This window comes from Euleptes europaea, chromosome 13 (assembly GCF_029931775.1).
Source record: "Euleptes europaea isolate rEulEur1 chromosome 13, rEulEur1.hap1, whole genome shotgun sequence".
Lineage (NCBI taxonomy): Eukaryota > Metazoa > Chordata > Lepidosauria > Squamata > Sphaerodactylidae > Euleptes > Euleptes europaea.
This window is the reverse complement of record NC_079324.1, coordinates 61,389,044-61,410,225: the sequence shown is the minus strand read 5'-3', so window position 1 is coordinate 61,410,225 and position 21,182 is coordinate 61,389,044. Positions and strand designations below refer to the sequence as shown.

The 21,182-nt window shown below is 47.5% G+C and overlaps 1 protein-coding gene across 1 annotated transcript in view; it reads right to left on the bottom strand.

Annotated features, from left to right (window-relative positions):
• Positions 1-2,557: 2,557 nt before the first annotated feature.
• CFAP251 (cilia and flagella associated protein 251) overlaps positions 2,558-21,182 on the bottom strand; it is a 33,643-nt gene continuing 15,018 nt past the window's right edge. The window contains exons 10-21 of the mRNA XM_056859095.1: positions 19,385-19,576; positions 18,265-18,512; positions 17,089-17,240; positions 15,898-16,071; positions 15,212-15,396; positions 13,796-13,910; positions 13,055-13,218; positions 8,990-9,080; positions 7,912-8,055; positions 4,016-4,244; positions 3,830-3,931; positions 2,558-2,712 (exon numbers count right to left, since the gene is read on the bottom strand). Coding sequence (XP_056715073.1) covers positions 2,558-2,712; positions 3,830-3,931; positions 4,016-4,244; positions 7,912-8,055; positions 8,990-9,080; positions 13,055-13,218; positions 13,796-13,910; positions 15,212-15,396; positions 15,898-16,071; positions 17,089-17,240; positions 18,265-18,512; positions 19,385-19,576 — 1,951 coding nt within the window. The remainder of the gene's footprint in view (positions 2,713-3,829; positions 3,932-4,015; positions 4,245-7,911; positions 8,056-8,989; positions 9,081-13,054; positions 13,219-13,795; positions 13,911-15,211; positions 15,397-15,897; positions 16,072-17,088; positions 17,241-18,264; positions 18,513-19,384; positions 19,577-21,182) is intronic.

The following is a 21,182-nucleotide window of genomic DNA, read 5'->3' as shown; positions in this document are numbered from 1 at the left end:
GAGCAAGGCTGTCAAAGATAGGACGTTTTGGAGGGCATTGATTCACCAGGTCACCATGAGTCGGAAGCGACTTGACAGCACTTAACACACACACAACACATACAAACAGGACTAGAAAAGAGTAGGAGTCCAGTAGCACCTTAAAGACTAACACAATTTCTGGCAGGGCATGAGCTTTCATGAGTGACGGATCACTTCTTCAGATAACTCATGAAAGCTCCTACCCTGCCAGAAATTGTGTTAGTCTTTAAGGTGCTACTGGACTCCTACTCTTTTCTACTGCTACAGACAGACTAACACGGCTACCCATTGTGACAAATAGGACTGTCCATCATGAAATGATCCAGAGAGTTGCATTGGTAAGAGGATAGGGACTGTGGCCTACGCTACTGTATCCTCCGGACTTTGTAGTTTCTACACCATTTTACTTATCCTGTTTATATGCTTGGGTTCAGGTTTGTTGCACCTCGCTTTTAGATTTGTTTTCAGATTTCTGTAGTCTAGGGTTGCCAACCTCCAGGTACTAGCTGGAGATCTGCTATTACAACTGATATCCGGCCAACAGAGATCAGTTCACCTGGAGAAAATGGCTGCTTTGGCTATTGGACTCTATGGTATTGAAGCCCCTCCCCAAACCCCACCCTCCTCAGGCTCTGCCCCAAAAACCTCCTGCAGGTGGCGAAGAGAGCCCTAGCAACCCTAGTCCCTCTCCAAACGCCGTCCTGCTCAGGCTCCGCCCCAAAAATCTCCAGGTGTTTCCCAACCCAGAGCTGGCAACCCTACCCCTCTTGGATAGGGTTGCCAATCTCCAGGTAGTAGCTGGAGATCTCCTGCTGTTACAACTGATCTCCAGCCTGGAGAAAATGGCCGCTTTGGCTATTGGACTCTATGGCATTGAAGTCCCTCCCCAAACCCCACCCTCCTCAGGCTCTGCCCCAAAAACCTCCTGCCGGTGGCGAAGAGGTTCACTTTGTGTATCCCTTGTGGAACTGTTACATTTGCAATGACTTCTGTTTATTCCAACTATATCCTCTATAGATTTTAAGTCATATGGACTATTACATTTGCCAATGGATATAGTTATAAGATTTATCCCTAAGGGGAAGAAATGAATTTTTGAACCTTGTGTATACCTTTTGAACTGCATGAATTGAATGGAACTGATGAAGAATGAAACAATCGTCTTCCTTTCATAATAGTCTTTTACACATCTGCTGAGTTCTTGTGACCAGCTATTGGAATCTTATTGGATCTATGTACCCTTATGGACTATTGAAAAAAACACATTTATACATACCTTTGTGGACTATTGAAATACCATTGTATATGTTTGTCCCTTTCCACTATTGTATGCATTGATTACACTTTGATGTTTCACTCATTTGTGTTGTAGTAATTATAGCCTAAGATTCCTGCACTACTTTCCTTATCCTTGATATTAGTGCAGAGGTGTTGATTTTGGTTTGCTCAATCTCCAGGTAGTAGCTGGAGATCTCCTGCTGTTACAACTGATCTCCAGCCTGGAGAAAATGGCCGCTTTGGCTATTGGACTCTATGGCATTGAAGTCCCTCCCCAAACCCCACCCTCCTCAGGCTCTGCCCCAAAAACCTCCTGCCGGTGGCGAAGAGGGACCTGGCAACCTTATTGTAGTCCTAGCCCTGTTATTTGGATGTTCCATCCTGTTGATGGTATTTGGCTTACACCATGTAATCCGTCTTGAGTCTTAGCAAGAAAGGCAGAATATAAATAACCTAAACAACTAAATAAACACAAGGTTCTATGCTTGGGCTTTTGCAAGCAGTTTCCCCTATGATCAGGCTTCGTGAAGAGGTCGGGGATGTCTGTTTTCCCGACTTTCTGGAGTTATGCCAGAGAGCTTTGGGGGAGCCTGGGCCAGGGCAGAGGGGGGATATATGCTAGTGAGGCATAAGGAGTTTATAGATTGGTTTTTAACATGCTTTTATTGCATTTCATATCACTTTTAATGTTTGTTATCATCTGGTTGTTTTATACTTTTTTCTTCTTTTTATCACCTGTCTTGGGTTCTGAGACATTCAGGAGAAAGGGAGGTATGCAAATATTTTAAGCGAACAAGTACATATCCAGAATTCCTCATGGCTTCTTGAAATACACTAAAGCAAGTCCTAGAAACTCCAAATGCCCATTCCAGCCCCTTCCATTAGGAGAACTGTGTTCTTTCTGAGAACTGGAGTTTGTGGGAGTGCATACCAGAAATAGCCCCACTGGTCTGAACAAGAACCCAAATCCTCATCCAGAAGCAAGTTGCCTAACTGTTTAAATATCTGAAAGTATTCTGCATCTTGTGCCAACTGCCCTCGGGCTTCATGAGCAAAGACAGACAATGCAACCCAAAACAGACCCCCAGGGGTTCTTGGGTTGGACTAATCCACGAATCCTTTCTTGAGCATTAAGTACCATTAAGAGCTCATTATGGCTAAAGCATCACCTTTAATAAGACAATATAAGTTCTGAAGATGCTTCAGAGAAAATAGGTCATTAGAGCAAATATAAAGGCACGAGATGAGTCAGGAGCCATTAAGACTCGGATGTCAGGTCAGAGCTGCCGGTTTCGGATGTCTTTTCCACCCCTGCTAATGCTGATTCAGGAACGGGTAAGCCCAGAATTTCTGCCACAAAATGCATTGCCGTAATTTCCTCGGGAATTTCTTCCTCAATAAAGGCTTCTGCACCTGGAGCGGAAGGGAGGAGAAAAGCCAAAAGTAATTTATCTTAGAATTTGGTACAGCTTGGAAACAGTGGGGTGTGGAATGGAACGTCCACAAAGCAAAGTAGTTCCTTCAGTAGGAAGTTGGGTGGGTGTTCTTGACCCCTTCAGAACGGGCTGGGTCAGTGATGCAACACCTGCTTTGCATGCGGAAGGTCCCAGGTTCAGTTCCTGGTATCTTCAGTTCAATTATCTCATATAGCAGGTGCTGGGAAAGATCTTTCTCTGCCTGAAACTCAGTGAGACAACATGGTGTCTCTGGGCTCCAAGGTGCCCTCCAACACCTTTCCTGCTACCTGCCAAATGTTTTTACAAAGTATGTGTGGCCAGGTGGGGCTTTTGCCCATCAAGGCTTCTGATTAGCTGTGCAGATTTTTTAAAACATTACTTTGGCAACAGCTGCCACCACAGCAGAAGGATCTTCACTGTGTGACTGGAGGTAAGCTGTAGGGTTGCCAACATCCAGGTACTAGCTGGACATCTCCTGCTATTACAGCTGATCTCCAGCCAAGAGAGATCAGTTCACCTGGAGAAAATGGCTGCTTTGGCAACTGGACTCTATAGTACTGAAGTCCATCCCCTTCGTAAACCCTGCCCTCCTCAGGCTCCACCCCCAAAATCTCCCACCAGTGACAAAGAGGGACCTGGCAACCCTAGTAAGCTGAGGTAATAATTTTGTAGCTGGCTCCACCTCCTGCAGCAGCCATTTTATGTAGGGTTGCCAACCTCCAGGTACTAGCTGGAGATCTCCTGCTATTACAACTGGTCTCCAGCCTATAGAGATCAGTTGACCTGGAGAAAACAGCCGCTTTGTCAATTGGACTCTATGGCATTGAAGTCCCTCCCCTCCCCAAACCCTGCCCTCCTCAGGCTCCACCCAAAACCTCCGGCTGGTGGCAAAGAGGGTCCTGGAAACCCTATTTTTTTATGGCAGCCATTTTGTGGCTGTGCCCACCCCGCTATGCCAGAATTCCAAAGGTGCCTGCAGGCTTAAAAAGGTTTGGGACCTCTGGAGTGACCCCTGGAGTTTTCTGTACATGCTGGTTCCCTCTTTTCCTTTTTGTAAAACACTGCCAAGGTACCTGTGGAGTCGTAGGTGCCCACCTCCGAGCGCCCTCCCTCGGGGTTCATGCCCAGCAGCGTGGTGAGGCACTCTGCCATCTCCTCTTCTGTGAAATGCTCTCCTGTGACGAGGAAGATGGAGAGATGTTGGAGACTGGCTGTGTTGCCCTGCCCCCACCCTCCACCTGTTCTCAGGGCTCACCCACCTTTGTGCTGCAGCAAGAGCAGCAGGTCGCTCCTGTTCAAGCTGGCCTCTTGGTTCTCATTCTCATAACCCAGCACTTGGAAGGCAGCCTCGATTTCTTTGATGGACAGCCCAAAGGCTGGGCGGTGATTGATGTAGAGTTTGATGAAGTCCCCCAAGTTGATCTCAGTCGTTTGCTTTCCGGTCTCGAGATAGTCACCGAACTTGACTTCATTGAGCATGTTTTCAATCTGAAGGAATGAAGACGCAGCATCATAAACACAGCGGCCGAGACAACGGAACGCCCAGCAGTTCTGTTCTGTGCCAAGGCAATTCAGCAGCCACTCCGTGGCCATCAAAGGACACTTGATCAACAGAGATCGGAAAAAAATCTGGGGTAAAAGCTGGGTCAGAAGCTCTCTTAAAGAAAGAAGCAGGCTGAACATAGATTATTTCAACTCTCCAGGGCAGGGAAAAAATACAGTTATTTCACAAACCTAAAAAAAAGCAAGTGGGAGGGGCCTTCCACACATGGGTGGTTGCCAAACTCCATGTGGGGCCTGGAGATCTCCCAGACTTACAACACATCTCCAGAGATCCCCTGGAGAAAACGGCTGTTTGGAGGGTGAACCCTCTGGCATAATGCCCCACTGACTTTCCCCCCTCCCCCAGCTCCACCCATCCCAGGTTCTACCTCCTAAATCTCCAGGGATTTCCCAACCCAGAGTTGGCAACCCTACACACATGGGAGTTTTCTGTGCGAAGTGCATCTTTTTTCCTGACTTTTCCTTTCCACACTGACTCTTCATTTGCTCTCATGCGTCCGGGCATCAGGGTTGCCGTCATAACATCCCACCCGCTTTATTTTTTTGTACTTCATGCATGCATACAACAGTTTAACAATTCTATTGGCATTTGAAATAGATAAGTGGCAATCAGTGTTTACAGCACTGTAGCACTATAACACTATAGCAGTTATCTTCTTTTTTTTAATCCAAAAGCCATGCAACAGTATAACAATTCTGTTGGCATTTGAAATAGATAAGTGGCAATCAGTGTTTATAGGACTGTAGCACTATAACACTATAGCAGTTATCTTCTTTTCTTTTCTTTTTAATCCAAAAGCCATCTGGTGGCACAGCAGGAAAATGGTGCCGAGATCAGTGGGACCTTGGCAGGGCAGGAATATCATGCCTCAAAACTTTCAAGATGGCAGCTTGGACTGAGTTCTTCCCAAACAGCTTGGAGTGAAGCAGTTTCAGGGGGGAAATGTTCAGAAGAAGGGAAAACTGAACCAGGATAATTGCAGCATAATGTATGTGGGAGCTCCCCCCCCAAAAAAAGTGCTCCAGTTAGGAATCCAAGGTGAAGAGAAACATGCTGGTAGTAGGGTTGCCAACTTCCAGGTGGTAACTGAAGATCTCATGCTATTACAACTGATCTCCAGCTGATAGAGATCAGTTCACCTGGAGAAAATGGCCGCTTTGGCAATTGGATTCTATGGCATTGAAGTCCCTCCCCTCCTCAGGCTCCGCCCCCAAAACCTCCCGCCAGTGGCAAAGAGGGACCTGGCAACCCTAGCAGAGAAGTTATGTGGCTGGCTCGCCCAACATAGCCCACGAGGCTGTCGTCTTTTGCTGGTTTAACACATTTAGGGTGCGAATACAAAGCCAGGCCTATCTGGTTCCTTTCCTCCTGCTGGAGATGGATGGATGGCAAACAAGGAGATGAAGAGGGCACAGATCTCCCTCTCTCTCCCTCCTCGGTCCTCTTCTCACCCCCTCTGGCTCTTTCCTGCAAGGGGAACTGCGCTGACCCCCTGCTCCCCACTGTGTCTGCGCATCTCTGCTCAGTGGAGGAAACTAGGCCACGAATCTGCCCCGCTGCACAAGACTGAGCAGGGAACTGGGCTGCATATTCAGTCATCCTTGAAGAGCGGCTGGTGTTCTTCACACCAACCAGCACCTCCTCTCTAGTCTTTCTCTCACTCACTCACTCACACGCACACACAAACAAACACACACAGACAAACCCCTTAGGAGAAGGAAGGGGTTGTTTTAGCTGAGCTCTTGCAGTAACTCTCCATGACTCCCAAGTGCAAAGCCAAATGCTGCTAGTTTCTAGGCCCCGCACGCTCTTCCTCCACCCTCCCCACTGTGTGCCTGCCTTTCCCTCTCATTCCTTGGGTCATCGTTGGGTGTAGGATTGCCAACCTCCAGGTAGTAGCTGGAGATCTCCTGCTATTAAAACTGATCTCCAGCTGATAGAGATCAGTACAGCTGGAGAAAATGGCCGCTTTGGCAATTGGACTCTATGGCATTGAAGTCCCTCCCTTCCCCAAGCCCCGCCGTCCTCAGGCTCCGCCCCAAAAACCTCCTGCCGGTGGCAAAGAGGGACCTGGCAACCCTAACTGGGTGCCCTTGGGTGGCCAGTGCAGGCCAAACACGGCTGTCCCAGGGTAGCAGAATGCACGGACTTTAGAGGAAGTCAACGAGGGAACTTTGGGGACTCCCTTTACACTTTCTATCATAAACGTGATAATACCTGGCCCTATTTTACTGGCATTTTTGCTTCAGCTGCTTTCTAAGCGAAGAACCTAAACCAGCAAATTGTGCATTTCCAAACGCCGGCACAAGGTGAGACTGCATTCGCATAGGTCTTAATTGAAACCAGGATTTTCTCACCTATTACAGGCACTAAAATTAGCTTAGCGAAGCTAGGCAAATTGTGCTGTTAGCAATTACTGCTATTGGGAACAGCCACTGTGCTAATTTACAGAGAAATGTCACGGTCTGTGCACCTTTTGCATTTCATAGCTTGCATTCGGACATCACAAACAAACTTTGGCTTCTTCGTGATGAGAACGACTTGTTCCTTGGTTGAGAATCTTGTTTTGTGGGTAAGGGGGAAAAAGCAGTTTGTTAAAGTGGCAATTAGTTTTGAACCAGGAGATCTTTGTGCACCGGCACAAAAGGGAGAGATAGAAGATAGAGCGTGCAAACACGAGAATAAACCAAAATTGTTTTCTGAATGCAGCAATTGCTGTCCGACCACAACTTTCCCCCATTTCGCTATCTGCAGACACACACACATACATTTTATATGGGTATATATGGGCATGCCAACTGAGGATACACTTTATGAATCTGAGCAAACGGGCTCCACAAAAACTCACGCTGCAGCAAGCCTGCTAGGTCATTTATGCATGGGAGTTTTACCTGGGGTTCATTGCTCGCTGGACCCACACTTCCTGTTGGGAATCTATGCACCAGCAGTCTCCAAGTTCAAATCAAGACCCGCCCCTTTAAATGCTGCTTTGTGATAGGCTTACTTGTAGCGCTTACTGTGAGAGAAAAGTCCCCCCCAACCCAACTGCCCCATAAAAAAATTTTTTAAGAACAACAGTAACAAAAACGGAGCAATCTGATGGGAAAGGAGGTGGGGGAGAAATCCAAGCCTTGGTTTTAAAAACTTTTCTTTTGCTCAGAAAGATCTCTGAGGAAGCAGGAAGTATTTGAATCCCCGCCTCTGTCCATGCTGCTTTGTGACTGGCTGTGTGTAAAACTAAGCTTGTGTGCCCCGCACTTTGCCTTATGCATGGGGATTTCACCCGGGGTTTGCTCAGGGGAGAGGGAAGAGTCGGGTTAACAGAGGAATGGGAAGACCCGGACATTGCGAGGGCTGGCAGCAAGGTCATCTTTAATGGATGGAAAACTCATGCATAACTCCAAGGAACAACCGAGACAGACTGGGGGCGAACATGAGTGAAAGTACCCATGCATAAATGACGTTAGTCTCCTCTTCTTTGTTTTTTCCAGACTTAAATCAGCGTGGTTGCTCTACTTCGGTCATAGTGTGAGCGAGATCAGAATGTGTGAGCTTTGAACACATGCCGTTCGTGCTTTTTCTGCCTCTGACCTGCTCTTCCGATGGGTAGAATCCCATCGCTCGCATGACAAAAGGAATCTGCTCCAGGGGAATATGTGTCGACACCTTTCGTGGCTCCATAGTATCGATGCCTTGATGACGCAGCTGTGCATAGTAAAAATAGTCTTCCAATTCCTGGAAATACAATATACGGTAATACAAAACAGAAGTTTTGGGTTGAGAATGCAAACCTTTTGATGTGGAAAATCAGATTATTAGATACATTAGACAATTGATAGTAATTTCTTCAGCAGTTTGCATTCTGGCCCTAAAAACTTATTTATTTACGTCATTTGGTAGTCTGCCTTTTTCACTAAGACTCAGGTAGGGTTGCCAGCTCTTGACTGGGAAATACCTGGAGATTTTAGAGGTGGAGCCCAGAAACAACAGGGTTTAGGGAGGAGAGGGACGTCAGCAGGATATAATGCCAGAGTCCACCTTCCAAAGCGGCCATTTTCTCCAGGGGAACTGATCTTGGTCATCTGGAGATCGAGTATAATAAAGGGAGATCTCCAGGTGCCACCTAGGGGTTGGCAACCATAGACTCAAGGCAGATTTCACTTCCACTTCAGAGGTGAAATCCAATCCTGAGATCCAGCTTGCACCTTAGCTTTTAAATCTGGGAGACAAAAATTGCCCGAGTGTAAACAGTAAAATGTACAAGCAATGCAATCCCTTGTGCAGATTTAGTTGGTTGGGATTCCTATGGTGTCAGCTCCAGGATTTTAGGGACCTTAAAGGACCCAGTGGGACCTTTGACTCCCGAAAAAGTGAGATGTGGCAACCGAGAGTGCTTTTCTCTTTCTGACTTTGTACAGTGTAAGAATGACAAGTTGGGAGGAGGCAGAAAATGACTGACCTCACCACTCTGCACCTTCCTCCACAACTGAAGGTGAGGTATACATATTTCAATCAATAAATTCCCTGGCTTACAAACTGCCACTTGTCTCTGATGAGTCCAGTTCTCTTTGGGGCAAGTCAGGCAAGAAAATCTCCGTAAGCTGAAAGTCCATTTAGTATCTTCTTGTGGACGGATTTCATAAGCTGACAGAGCGCGGTCTGAACATACCCTGAAGAATTCGCCCTCTCTGCCACCATCCAGCAGGTTGTAGAATGGGACCAATTCCTTCCCTCCCAGGGAAACGGCCGCTTCCAAAACGCTAGAAGAAGTGGCAACACAAACAACACTCTTGTAAGGTGGGGTTACAGAGGTCCCTGAAATTCATTTCCTCATCATTGAAATTCTGAACCTCTGTACAAAGGCAGAGGGGTAGAATTCTAAACACTAAGATCGGAGATAAAAACAAGGGGAGGAGAAGATGTAAGAACACACATCCTGAATTCTTGATGCCACCAGCAGTACCTTCAGATCAACTTAATTTAAAATTAAGTGAATTAAATCCTTCAGCCTCCAACCCTGCCCCCGCATGAGCTGAGAGACACTTGCTTGGCTTGGCTTTGTTTCAGAGAGCAGCCGTGTTGGTCTACAGTAGAAAGCTAGATTTGTGTCCAGTAGCGCCTCAGAGACCAACAAGATTTTTGGGGTATGAGCTTTCGAGAATCAATGAGTGCTTTGACTCTTGAAAGCTTGTACACTTAAAATCTTGTTGGTCTCTAAGGCGCTACTGGACTCAAATCTAACTTGTTTGGCTTTGTTTCAGTTCCAGAGTTCACCCAATGAGTGAAAAGGTCATAAGCGGTCATTAGAGGCGCAGCCTGTGAAGTCTGAAAAGTGATTCTCACCTGACAAGGGCATCTGTGTAATTGGAAAGCTGGCATTCTTAACCTGGACGAAAGGGGATTGAATAAAAGATACTGGGAGTGTTACAAAGGTTTGACTACTAGAGCCTTCCATGGACGCACAAAGCTCCGTATATGCAGAGGCTTCTGTTCACAGGCTCCGGAATCTGCATATGAAGATCTGGGTGCACACTGGGTGGATTCTCTTCATGTGCACCAAAGTCGCAGAATAACAGTTCTACCTATTTCAGTATCAAATCAATTCTCAGGTGAGACAGCACCATTCTTGGGCTACCAATGTCACATGCTGAGAAGCCATTTTCTTTAGGAATTGTATTTATTTCCTTTTTACTCTGCCCTTCCTCCAAGGAGTCTGGGCACTCCACACGGTTCATCCTTCCTCTACTTTGTCCTTAAAACAACCCTGTGAAGTAGGGCTAAGCTGAGAGAGCACAAGTGGTCCAAGATCACCCCATGAGCTTCAAGGCAGGGGTCAGACATCTAGTCCATTACAGCCAAATGGCTCTCCGGTGCATATCAAGGGAAAGCAGGCGTCAAAGGACTCCTGTGGTTTCAAAAGGGAATTATCTCTGCAATCTGAAAGGCTACACGGTTTAAACTCTTTCAAGCCTCATTAACAGTGTGTGGGGGGGTTGTGCCTCAAGGGATCTTGGGAACTGCGTTTCTGTCAAACAGCTAAGGAGTCCTGAGCAACCTAGGGTACTTTTGAGGGAATATGCTGCAGCTGAATAGGGAGGGGGTAGAGGCTCAGTGATAAAGTGTCTAGTTTGCACCTCCAGTTATGATGATCAGGTAGGAGGAGATGTGAAAGATTCTCTGCTGGAGACCCCGGAGAACTGCTGTCAGTCAGAGTAGACAATACTGACCTTGCTAGACCAAGGGTCAGAATTGGCAGAAGCAAGCTTCATGCATGTTCATCTGCCTGTGTGTGTAAACGGATTTCAAACCAAACTAAATGTGTAGTGGAGATGCAGGATGTCACAGTGGCACTAGCCAATGGTAAGACATGGGTTATCCTACTCCCTCAAAAGACTACTGAAGCATGGTCAGTTAAAGGGATTTTATCGCTTCAAGCAAAGTCACCCATTCCTTCCTGAGGCCGCAGCACCACTGGGCTGATCTAAGCCAAGCCTATTGCTGCAAAGGGTTGCCAGCTCCAGGTTGGGAAATACTTGGAGATTTTGGGGGTGGAGCCTGAAGAGGGTGGGGTTTGGGGAGGGGAGGGACTTCAATGCCATAGAGTCCAATTGCCAAAGCGGCTGTTCTCTCCAGGGAAACTGATCTCTATTGGCTGGAGATCAGTTTTAATAGCGGGAGATCTCCAGCTACCACCTGGAGGTTGGAAACTCTACGTGACAATGCTGCAGGAACTTAGCTTTGGCCCCACCGGTGCAGACCCAGGAGGGGATGCCGGACCCCTTCCATGCCAGCGATGGCTGGGAGCAAGCCAGACTCTTGTGGTGCGTCAGCAGTGCCCTCCTCATTGTGCGACCCCCAACGGCCACTTCTGTGGCAAACCAGCCCTGCACAGGTCTGGGCACATGAGATTCTGTCCCCTCCCCAAACACTACATGCTTTTGTATATAATTAAGTTAGTCTTGGATGTTAAATATTGTGGAGACGCAGAGGCCACGGTGAAGTGCTAATTAGCTCATAAGGAGTCTTCCTTCATAAACAAATTACAGAGGCATTCGGTGCTGCCTGGACCCTGGCCAACAATTATGAAGAAAGGATTGTTTATATTCTACTGCTTTCATTTAAAGCTTGTGCAAACCAGACCTCCGACTGATTAAGCTGCATAAATCAAGGTGTGTGTCTGCGTGTGCATGAGAGAGAGACAGAGACAAAGAATTAACAAAATCAGGACTCTCCCACCGCACTCTCTTTTCCTCTGGAGGCATGGGGCTAGTTAGCTGGCGCCCTCACCGATACCCCACAAGTGGCAGGCCTTGTTAGGAAAACCCCAGGGAATGAGTGTGCCCATTTCAAACAGTGTCTGAAGCATCACAAAGTAGCCACCAAGGACACTACGGGGGGGGGGAGCAGACACCCCCCCCCCGCCATAAAATACGCAGTTCTGACAACCTTATTGGCCGCAGACGTCAGTAAGCCAGCAAAAGATTTCTTCTCTCCTAGGAAATGCAGAAAATCTGGTATGTTCCTTTTAACAGCAGAACACAAATATTTCAGCTTCTCCAAAATGCCGCAGCCAGCATTTCGCAAAAACAACAAGGGCACATTGTGCAATTTCTGTTCGACAACAAAAGAACTTCGAAGGGAGCTTTCTCTTCCCTTTCCGCACAATTAGAACCAAAGAGGCCAGCCCAGAGGATATAGGTTTCAGTCCTCAAAGACTGGCTGGGCAATTTTCCCTACCAGCAAAGAGAAGATGTTCAGGACTGATCCTCACGTTACAGAGTCACCGCATAAGAATATAAGAAAAGCCCTGCTGGATCAGACCAAGGTCCATCAAGTCCAGCAGTCTGTTCATGCAGTGGCCAACCAGGTGCCTCTAGGAAGCCCACAAACAAGACGACTGCAGCAGCACCATCCTGCCTGTGTTCCACACCACCTGATATAATGGGCATGCTCCTCTAATACTGGAGAGAATAAGTATGCATCATGACTAGTATCCACTTTAACTAGTAGCCATGGATAGCTCTCTCCTCCATGAACATGTCCACTCCCCTCTTAAAGCCTTCCAAGTTGGCAGCCATCACCACATCCTGGGGCAGCGAGTTCCATTATTTAACTACGGTATGCGATGTGTGAAGAAATACTTCCTTTTATCAGTTTTGAGTCTCTCACCCTCCAGCTTCAGCAGATGACCCTGTGTTCTAGTATTATGAGAGAGGGAGAAAAACTCTCTCCACACCATGCATAGTTTTATAGACCTCTATCATGTCTCCCCTTAGCCGCCTTCTTTCCAAGCTAAACAGCCCTAAGCGTCCTAACCGCTCCTCATAGGGCAGTTGCTCTAGTCCCCTGTCCATTTTGGTTGGGGTGGGGACACAAGGACAAGGAGTTTTGTGGCCCCCCTCAGATGCATAGCCCAGGGCTGACAGGGAGCAGCAGCTTCAGCCTTTCCCTCTGTGCTATCTTTGTGCCCATAATCAGTCCAGGGCAGCTGCTGTTTGTTCTGGCGCAACGATTACATTCCTTATATGGCTGCATGTAATTCTCATAATAATTTTACTCCGGCGTGCTAGCCAAGCTATCACCCCACACTAAAGAGGCTCTGCACCCACAAGAACCTGAGCCGTCGGGGTCTGGCTTTCTCTGCAGACCGGGATGGTGTCAGGCGAGGCTTGGCTTGGCAAGACGCCCTCAGCTGGCACGCCACCATTGCGGAGAAAGCTCTGCCATCACTTACTTTAAATTAACGTCCCATTTCATTACGCTGAAGTCGTCGCCCCCTGATGTGAAGATGTGGCAGCCGTCGCAGGAACAGACGAAGTCAGAGACGCCCGCTGGGTGGCAAATGAAGGCGGAGGATTTGTGAGGGTTCCCATCAATAGGCAAAATCTGCAGCCCGACCTAGGGAGAAAGATGGGGAGGGTGTCTCAGTCCACAGAGAGATTAATCTAAACCTGCTCCACAACCTGCAACGAGCCGGTCTCATCTCTGGAAGGCAAATCTCAGCTCCCGTTTCCTCTTGAAGATAAGACGAAGGAGAAATCACACAAGGCCTCTCTGAATAGGGTTGCCAGGTCCCTCTTCGCCACTGTCGGGAGGTTTTTTGGGGCGGAGCTTGAGGAGGGAGGGGTTTGGGGAGGGAAGGGACTTCAATGCCATAGAGTCCAATTGCCAAAGCGGCCACCTTCTCCAGGGCAACTGATCTCTAGCGGCTGGAGATCAGTAGTAATAACAGGAGATCTCCAGCTAGTACCTGGCAGTTGGCAACCCTATCTCTGAAGGATGTAACTGAGGCTAGTTCAGAGGCTTAGTGAGGGCAGTAGGCCAGGCAGAGTGACTCCCTTGCAGCTTCTCACGGCCCGATGTCTGTAGCCACCAAAGGCTAGTACCTGGAGGTTGGCAACTCTACCTTCCTCTCGGTCTTTGGGCCACGTGGCAGAAATTACTCCTCATGTCACCTTGGAGGGTCACCACCTACCTTGTCTGTGGTGATGTAGGCCAGATACCATTTCTCGGGATCACAGCCCTCTGCATGTGGAAGGACTTGAATCTTCTCCAGGGGGGAGCCGTACGTAGGTCCTAGAACAGTCTTTCTGAAAAGAGAGAGGGAGGAACAGACTGGCAGAGGAACTATATTAACACTGTCTTAGGATATAGAGATGGCCAGGGCTTCGATGACTTTAAACGGGGATTAGGCAAACCCCTGGAAGAGGACAGATCCATCAGTGGTTCTTAGCCACACTAGCTAAATAAACTTCCAGGTTCAGAGGCAGTATACCTTAGGCAGTTCATGAGAGAGAGGGCATCTTGGCATGGAGGGCATGGAGTAGCGGTCACAAGTTGTTAAGACTAGGATCAAAGTTTAAATCATTTTTATATGGGAAATGTATGGATTGAGGATTCTTGTGTACCATCTATGCTATATTTCTAAGAATATGCCGATAAAGGTCGATTGATTGATTGACTGACTGACTGATTGATTTAGCAGGGGTCACTAGGGGTGTAGGGGGGGAAATAGTTGTGAATTTCCTACATTGTGCAGGGGGTTGGACTTAGATGACCCTGGTGGTCCCTTCCAACTCTATGATTCTATACCTCAGAAAATGAGAAGCTGGGAGCAACACCAGGAGAGGCCTTGGCCTTCGTGCCCGGGGTTTTAAGCCTTTCAGGCACATCTGGTTGGCCACCGTGGGAAAACAGGATGCAGGACAAGATGCACGTTTGGCCCAGTTCCTCCAGTACCAAGGCAATGACAGCACTAGATAGGGTGGCCAACCTCCAGGTAGCAGCTGGAGATCTCCCGCTATTACAACTGATCTCCAGGCGACAGAGATCAGTCCTCCTGAAGAAAATGGCCGCTTTGGGCATTGGACTCTATGGCATTGAAGTCCCTCCCCTCCCCAAATTCCGCCCTCCTCAGGCTCCGCCCCAGAAAACTCCCACCGGTGGCGAAGAGGGACCTGGCAACCCTACCACTAGAGAGTGAGAAGCTGGGCTGCGATTGTTGCTCGTGCAAAGAAGAAGAGTTGGTTTTTATATGCCAACTTTCTCTACCACTTAAGGGAGACTCAAACAGGCTTACAATCGCCTTCCCTTCCCTTCCCCTCCCAGCAAAAGACACCCTGTGAGGGAACTAGGGCTGAGAGACCTGTGACTAGCCCAAGGTCACCCAGCTGGCTTTGTGTGGAGGAGTGGGGAAACAAATCCAGTTAACCAGATTAGCCTCTGCCACTCATGTGGAGGAGTGGGGGAATCAAACCCGGTTCTCCAGATCAGACTCCACTGCTCCACACCACCGCTGCTAACCACCACACCACGCTGGCACCTCCAACCCAAGGCCGCAGGGCCTCAGCCGCTGCCCAACAATGCCTGCTGCTCAAGCCTGCCCTGTTACCTGCACATCTTTGTGGTCACATTATAAAGCTTCATTTTGTATTGATCGTTGGCAGTCAGGAAAAAATATTCTGTCGTGACAGGAGGGTACTGGGTGATATATTTGGGGACCGCGCTCTGCTCAATGCGGTCCCTGCGGATAACCACCAGTTCATCTGTGACACTATTTTCCAAGTCATATTCCACCTGCAAAAAGACCAGCATTAACCCGACCACTGAACCATTTCACACAGGCTCGCAGCTCACCTGATTTCACTCCAGCTGAATGTGTGAATTGATTCCATTGCAAATAAACTGCATTACAGGTGATATGAAAGTTTTGTGTGTGGCTCTAGCTCCCCAGTGGCCCATTCACACAAGCAAATCATTCCTGTGTTTTGAATTCATCAGGTCATGATGAGCTTGGCTGGGTGACCCAGCCTGGTAACCACCAAAACACCAGCAAAGACCAGTTGATTTCTCCCCATTTACCTCTAACTGGCAATCTTCAACACAAAAATCTCCCTCTCCTTATGCCAAGAGCCATTGGTGTTACTAGAAACTTTCTTTGTTGGCCCTCCAGGAGAACTGGTTGGCCACTGCATGAAACATGATGGTGAATCATATGTTCCCCCTGGACTGACTTCCACATACTTTACTTTAACCAGTAAGTGCTCCAGTCCTTTGCATTTTGGACAAGTGACCTACCAAAAGCCGATCTTCTCCCAGAGTTAACAGCCGGGGCTTATCGCTGTCTATGTGCACTGCAAAGAGGATGGTGCGGATGGCCTTGTAGTGGGAGTGGAGCGCTGCTAGGCGCCCCCAGACTTCCTTCTCATCTTCAATTATTTTTTTATAAAGGGCTACTGACATGTTGTCATCCTGAAAGGGGAAAAAAATAAAAGTAACTTGGGCCATTTATGCAGGGTCAATTTTGAAACTCGCTTAAAGCTCTTTTTTAAAATGAGATCTTTAAAATGACTATTCACGGTCCTGACGCAAAAGGAGAAATTCCACACACACGCACCACTCGCCTGCTCCTTGTTTGCATAGCCAGCAATTGCCAGTTGCATAGCTAACGTGCAGCTGTGATTTTGCATGTTTCCTTGAGGGGATTCTTCGCCGCCACAGCCACAGAACAAACACAAAAGGTCGCATTAAAGGGGCTCTTAAGTAATGTGAAGCAGTATGCGCCAGCTTCGCAGTCGCTTCCCGAACGATAGTTAACCGTGAAAAACTCAAAAAAATATGTGGGGCAATTCAGCCTGGAATGCATTGCTAATTACCAAGTATAAATGGCCTTGGGGTCAATTAATTTGAGCCTTACTTCCAAACAAGTCCAGGGTATTCGTAATAGAAAAGAGCAAGAGTCCACTGGCACCTTAAAGACTTACAAAATTTCTGGCAGGAAATTTTGTGAGTCTTGCAAGGAAATCTGTGGGAAAATAGGATTTGAACATTGCCATCCTTCAGCCTCACCTCTGTTCATCTCTTGCCTTGAGAATAATGGGTTTAAATTGCGGGAGGAGAGGTACCGGCTGGATATCTGGAAACAGTTTTTTACAGTAAGAGTTGTTTGACAGAGGAATCAGCTACCTAGGGAGGCGTTGAGCTCCCCTTCACTGGTGGTCTTTAAGCAGAGGCTGGACAAGCACTTGTCAGGGATGCTCTAGGCTGATCCTGCATTGAGCAGGAGGTTGGACTAGACGGCCTGCGTGGCCACTTCCAGCTCTATGATTCTATGATTCTAGAAACCTACAGGATTGCCATAACTCAGCTGTAACCTCGCGTCGCTTTCCACCACTACACAATACCCACTGTCCTGCAGCAACAAAGAGCAGTGATTTACGTAGAATGGAAGGGACAGAAAAACAACAGCCACAAAAAACAGCCACTTACTGCAGTTGCAAGGTACTGGGAATCATGGGAGAAGCACATATGAATGACTTGGCCTTTTGAGTATCTGTAAGGTTCCAGAGTGTCGTCTTCCAAGGATATTGAATCCAGGATATAAACAGTTCCATCGGTAAACCCAACGGCCAGCAAGGATCCTAAAACGCACATAGGACGATAGTAGTTTTTCAAGCCTCCCTTCTTTGCAAGTTTTCATCATGCCATGTGTAGAAGCTGGAACAAACAAAATGACTGAAGGGGGGGGGGTCTTTTCTAGAATTATGCTGCTTTGGAACCCATGCCTCTTATGAACACGAGTCAGCAGTGTGATGCAGTAGCTAAAAAGGCAAATGCGGTCTTGGCCTGCATCAACAGAAGTATAGTGTCCAGATCACGTGAAGTGATGGTATTGCTTTACTCTGCTCGTTAGACCTCACCTAGGGTATTGTGTTCAGTTTTGGGCACTGCAATTTAAGAAGGATATAGACAAGCTGGAACGTGTCCAGAGGAGGGCAACAAAGATGGTGAGGGGTCTGGAGACCAAGTCCTATGAGGAAAGGTTGAAGGAGCTGGGTATGTTTAGCCTGGAGAGGAGAAGACTTCAGAGGTGATATGACAACAACCATCTTCAAGTACTTGAAGGGCTGTCATAGAGAGGATTGTGCCAAATTGTTTTCTGTTGCCCCAGAAGGTCGGACCAGAACCAATGGGTTGAAATTAAATCAAAACACTTTCTGTCTAGACATTAGGAAGAACTTTCTAACAGTTAGAGCGGTTCCTCAGTGGAACAGGCTTCCTTGGGAGGTGGCGAGAGCTCCTTCCCTGGGGTTTTTTAAGCGGTGGCTAGATGGCCATCTGTCAGCAATGCTGATTCTGTTACCTTAGGCAATTCATGAGAGGGGGGCATCTTGGCCATCTTCTGGGCATGGAGTGGGGGTCACTGGGGGTGTGAGGGGGAGGTAGTTGTGAATTTCCTGCATTACGCAGGGGGTTGGACTAGATGACCCTGGTGGTCCCTTCCAACTCTGATTCTATGTGTTTGCTGCTGCCCCCAAATTATGTCTGCTGGACCTGCACATGGCTACTGCAATGGAGCCAGTCAACCCCAGTGCTCTCTTTGCTCCAGTTGTTGCAGAAGAACCCCCTGAACTCCCCACAGTGAGGAGCAGTACGAGTCCATACCATCGTGGTTGTAGCAGATGCTCCGGATACTCTGTCCCTTAAAGATCCGGCTAACGAGGTACTTATCGATCTTGTAGTCCCACACTTTCAGGAGTCCGCAGATACTCCCCTTGGCCAGGAGAGGCTTGGTCGGGTGGCAGGCGATGGCGTGGACTGCACCATTGGGCTCCTCTAAGCACTTGGTCACTTTCATCCCCTCTGTCATGACGTGGACCACCACCCCGTCGGATGTAGAGAGGATAAAGTTCCTGCACCGTGGGGAGGAATCAGAATAGTCATGGTTCCGTGCAGAACTGGGCCTCTGCAAGCATGATAAATGCGTTTTCTAAAAAGTCTCATCTGGTTCAACCCATACCTGGAGATAGGGTTGCCAGCTCCAGGTTGGGAAATACCTGGAGATTTGGGGGTGGAGCCTGAGGAGGGCGGAGTTTGGAAAAGGGCAGGACTTCAATGCCATAGAGGCCAATTGCCAAAGCGGCCATTTTTCTCCAGGTGAACTGATTGCTATCGGCTGGAGATCAGTTGTAATAGTGGGAGATCTCCAGCCACCACCTGGAGGTTGGCAACCCTACCTGGAGATCTTATAGGGGGATCTTATATGAACCAATTTATCAGGTTGATACCAGCATGCACACTGTGTATGGGAGACTAATATAGCCCAACGTAGAACAACTAGCAGGTATTCCACCTTAGCGGGCTTTCAAATTTAAAAATTGATATACACCCCTACACACATACCTGGGCTTTTATAATTCTGTTTATATGTTGTGATACATTTGTATATTGTTTGTGTGTGCATTATATGGGGTTTTATCTGACCACTGATGAAGGCCAGTTGGCCGAAATGCATATGGTGTGTGGTTTAGGTTTATCGACCTTAATAGTTGCTATTGTGCTTTGTTTTATAATTTTTAATGGTTTTTACCCTGATATAAACACCTTACAATAAATATATTTCTACATAACATTATTTTACCTACCCTTTCTCCTCCCAACCTTTGGGTACCCAGCCAGTATTAGGTGTGCCAAATACCTGTCAAAAATACACCTTTGCATTTTGAAAACTATTTTTGGAAAGGCAAGAGTTACCCGCAATACTGGTGTTTTCATCAATTCTCACCTGACAATTAATGGCTGGCCTGTTAAGGTGGAAGAACTGGGGAACTGGGAGGCATTCAAAGGACACACTGGTTTCTTGGAGAAGGAAATGGACTGAATGGGCCCCAGTTTAAACTGGCTGTACCAATGCAGAAGCTGAAGGGATCCATCGTAGAATTTGATGTGGCCTTTGACGTCACACGTTACAATCTTTCTGGAAAAGAAGAACAAGCTCTTGTGGAGATCTAGTACAACGCTGGGCCCAAAGAATACTAATACCAAGTAACACAATGTTAGCATTGGGCCAAATTTCACCATGGAAAGTGTTTGCAAGCCTTTGGCTCCAACAGAGCTCTTCATCAAACAGATCAGAAAAATAGCTAAATAACTCCTCAGTATATATTAAGGTTGATGCAGATTCTTCAGGATGTTCCTGCCCTCTCTGTCTCTCTCTGACACTAGAGCGAGTAGCCCTTGCAGGAGGCTTCCTCTGGAAAGGGCATGCTACACACGTCTCCACATCAGAACAAAATTTTGGTCTTACAAATGTAAAAAGCCGCCTTACTGAGTCACATGACTGGTCCATCCAGCTCAGTATTGTCTACTCTGTCCAGCAACAGCTCTCCAGGGCCTCAGGCAGAGGGTTTTCCAGCACCTGCAGTCACAAAGCAGGGGCTCCATCTTTTCTCCCCCCCCTTCTTAGGCCGAGGTCTTGAACAATAAAACCATAAAACTTAAATAAGACCCATCTCTAAAAACACCTCCCTTCGTCTCTCCTCTGCAGCCTCCATAAAACGAGCAATAAAATAAGTACGCTGAGGGTTCAGAGTCCTCTAAGTAAGAGGAACTGAACCTTTTACTCCAAAGTTGCTCGAGAAGATGTTGTCCATTTGTTAAAACATGGTATAATCCATTTTAGCCTGAGTTGATATACGTAAGGACAGTGCAAAAGGATATGTACCAAGGAGTCCACTGACTGAAGAGGGCAGGGACACAGCCAGTCTGAAAAAGGGATCTTTAGCATACGGCTCAGCAAAACCATTGAAAAGGGGCAATTAAATCTTGAACGCATAAAGATTCTACATAACTTTGGACTAACCAGAGAATCCATATAGGACAGGGGCTCCATCACTGAACCATGCAAGGTAGGGATCTTGGCCAAGGAAATCCCATCCCTTTAAACACACACACACACACAATTCCCAGGGTAGAGGGTCTTATAGTACTTCCAAGCTAAATTTGTACTATAATCTCTATGAGAAGCACATTCAGTGGCTATTTTCCTGGCCCTGGAGGTGGGGGCCCAGTTCTGTGACACAGGATTTGCACAAGAGCAGTGCAACACTGGGGCACCCCGCTGCGATACCATCACCAGCAGTGTTGCCCCAACTTTACATTGAAAATGCAGCATGGGCCTGCTGCAATGCAAGATTAACCTTGTTACGGGATGCAAGCCATCAGATAGCGGTGCTCCCTTAATCCGTACAGTGGTGCCCTCTGCTGGTTTAAATGGGGAGAAATTATCTCAACATTTGCAAGGCGACAGCATGATTGATGGGGCTGACATGGGAGACCCTAGCATGACTCCCTGTGGTTCTTATTTTTGCTTTAATGACACCATGGGAGAGGGGAGGATTGGGAGAATACAGGTAGCCGTACCGGCTCACAGAAAAATTCCAAAAATGAAAATCACGTAGTACCTTTTATGGGGACCAACCAAAATATCCTAAAAGAGTGAGGGGGAGTGATCTCACCAAATGTAATCAGAGCAGCAGCACAGAGGGAGACGTGACTGAATCCTTTTCCCACAGGCTGGATTC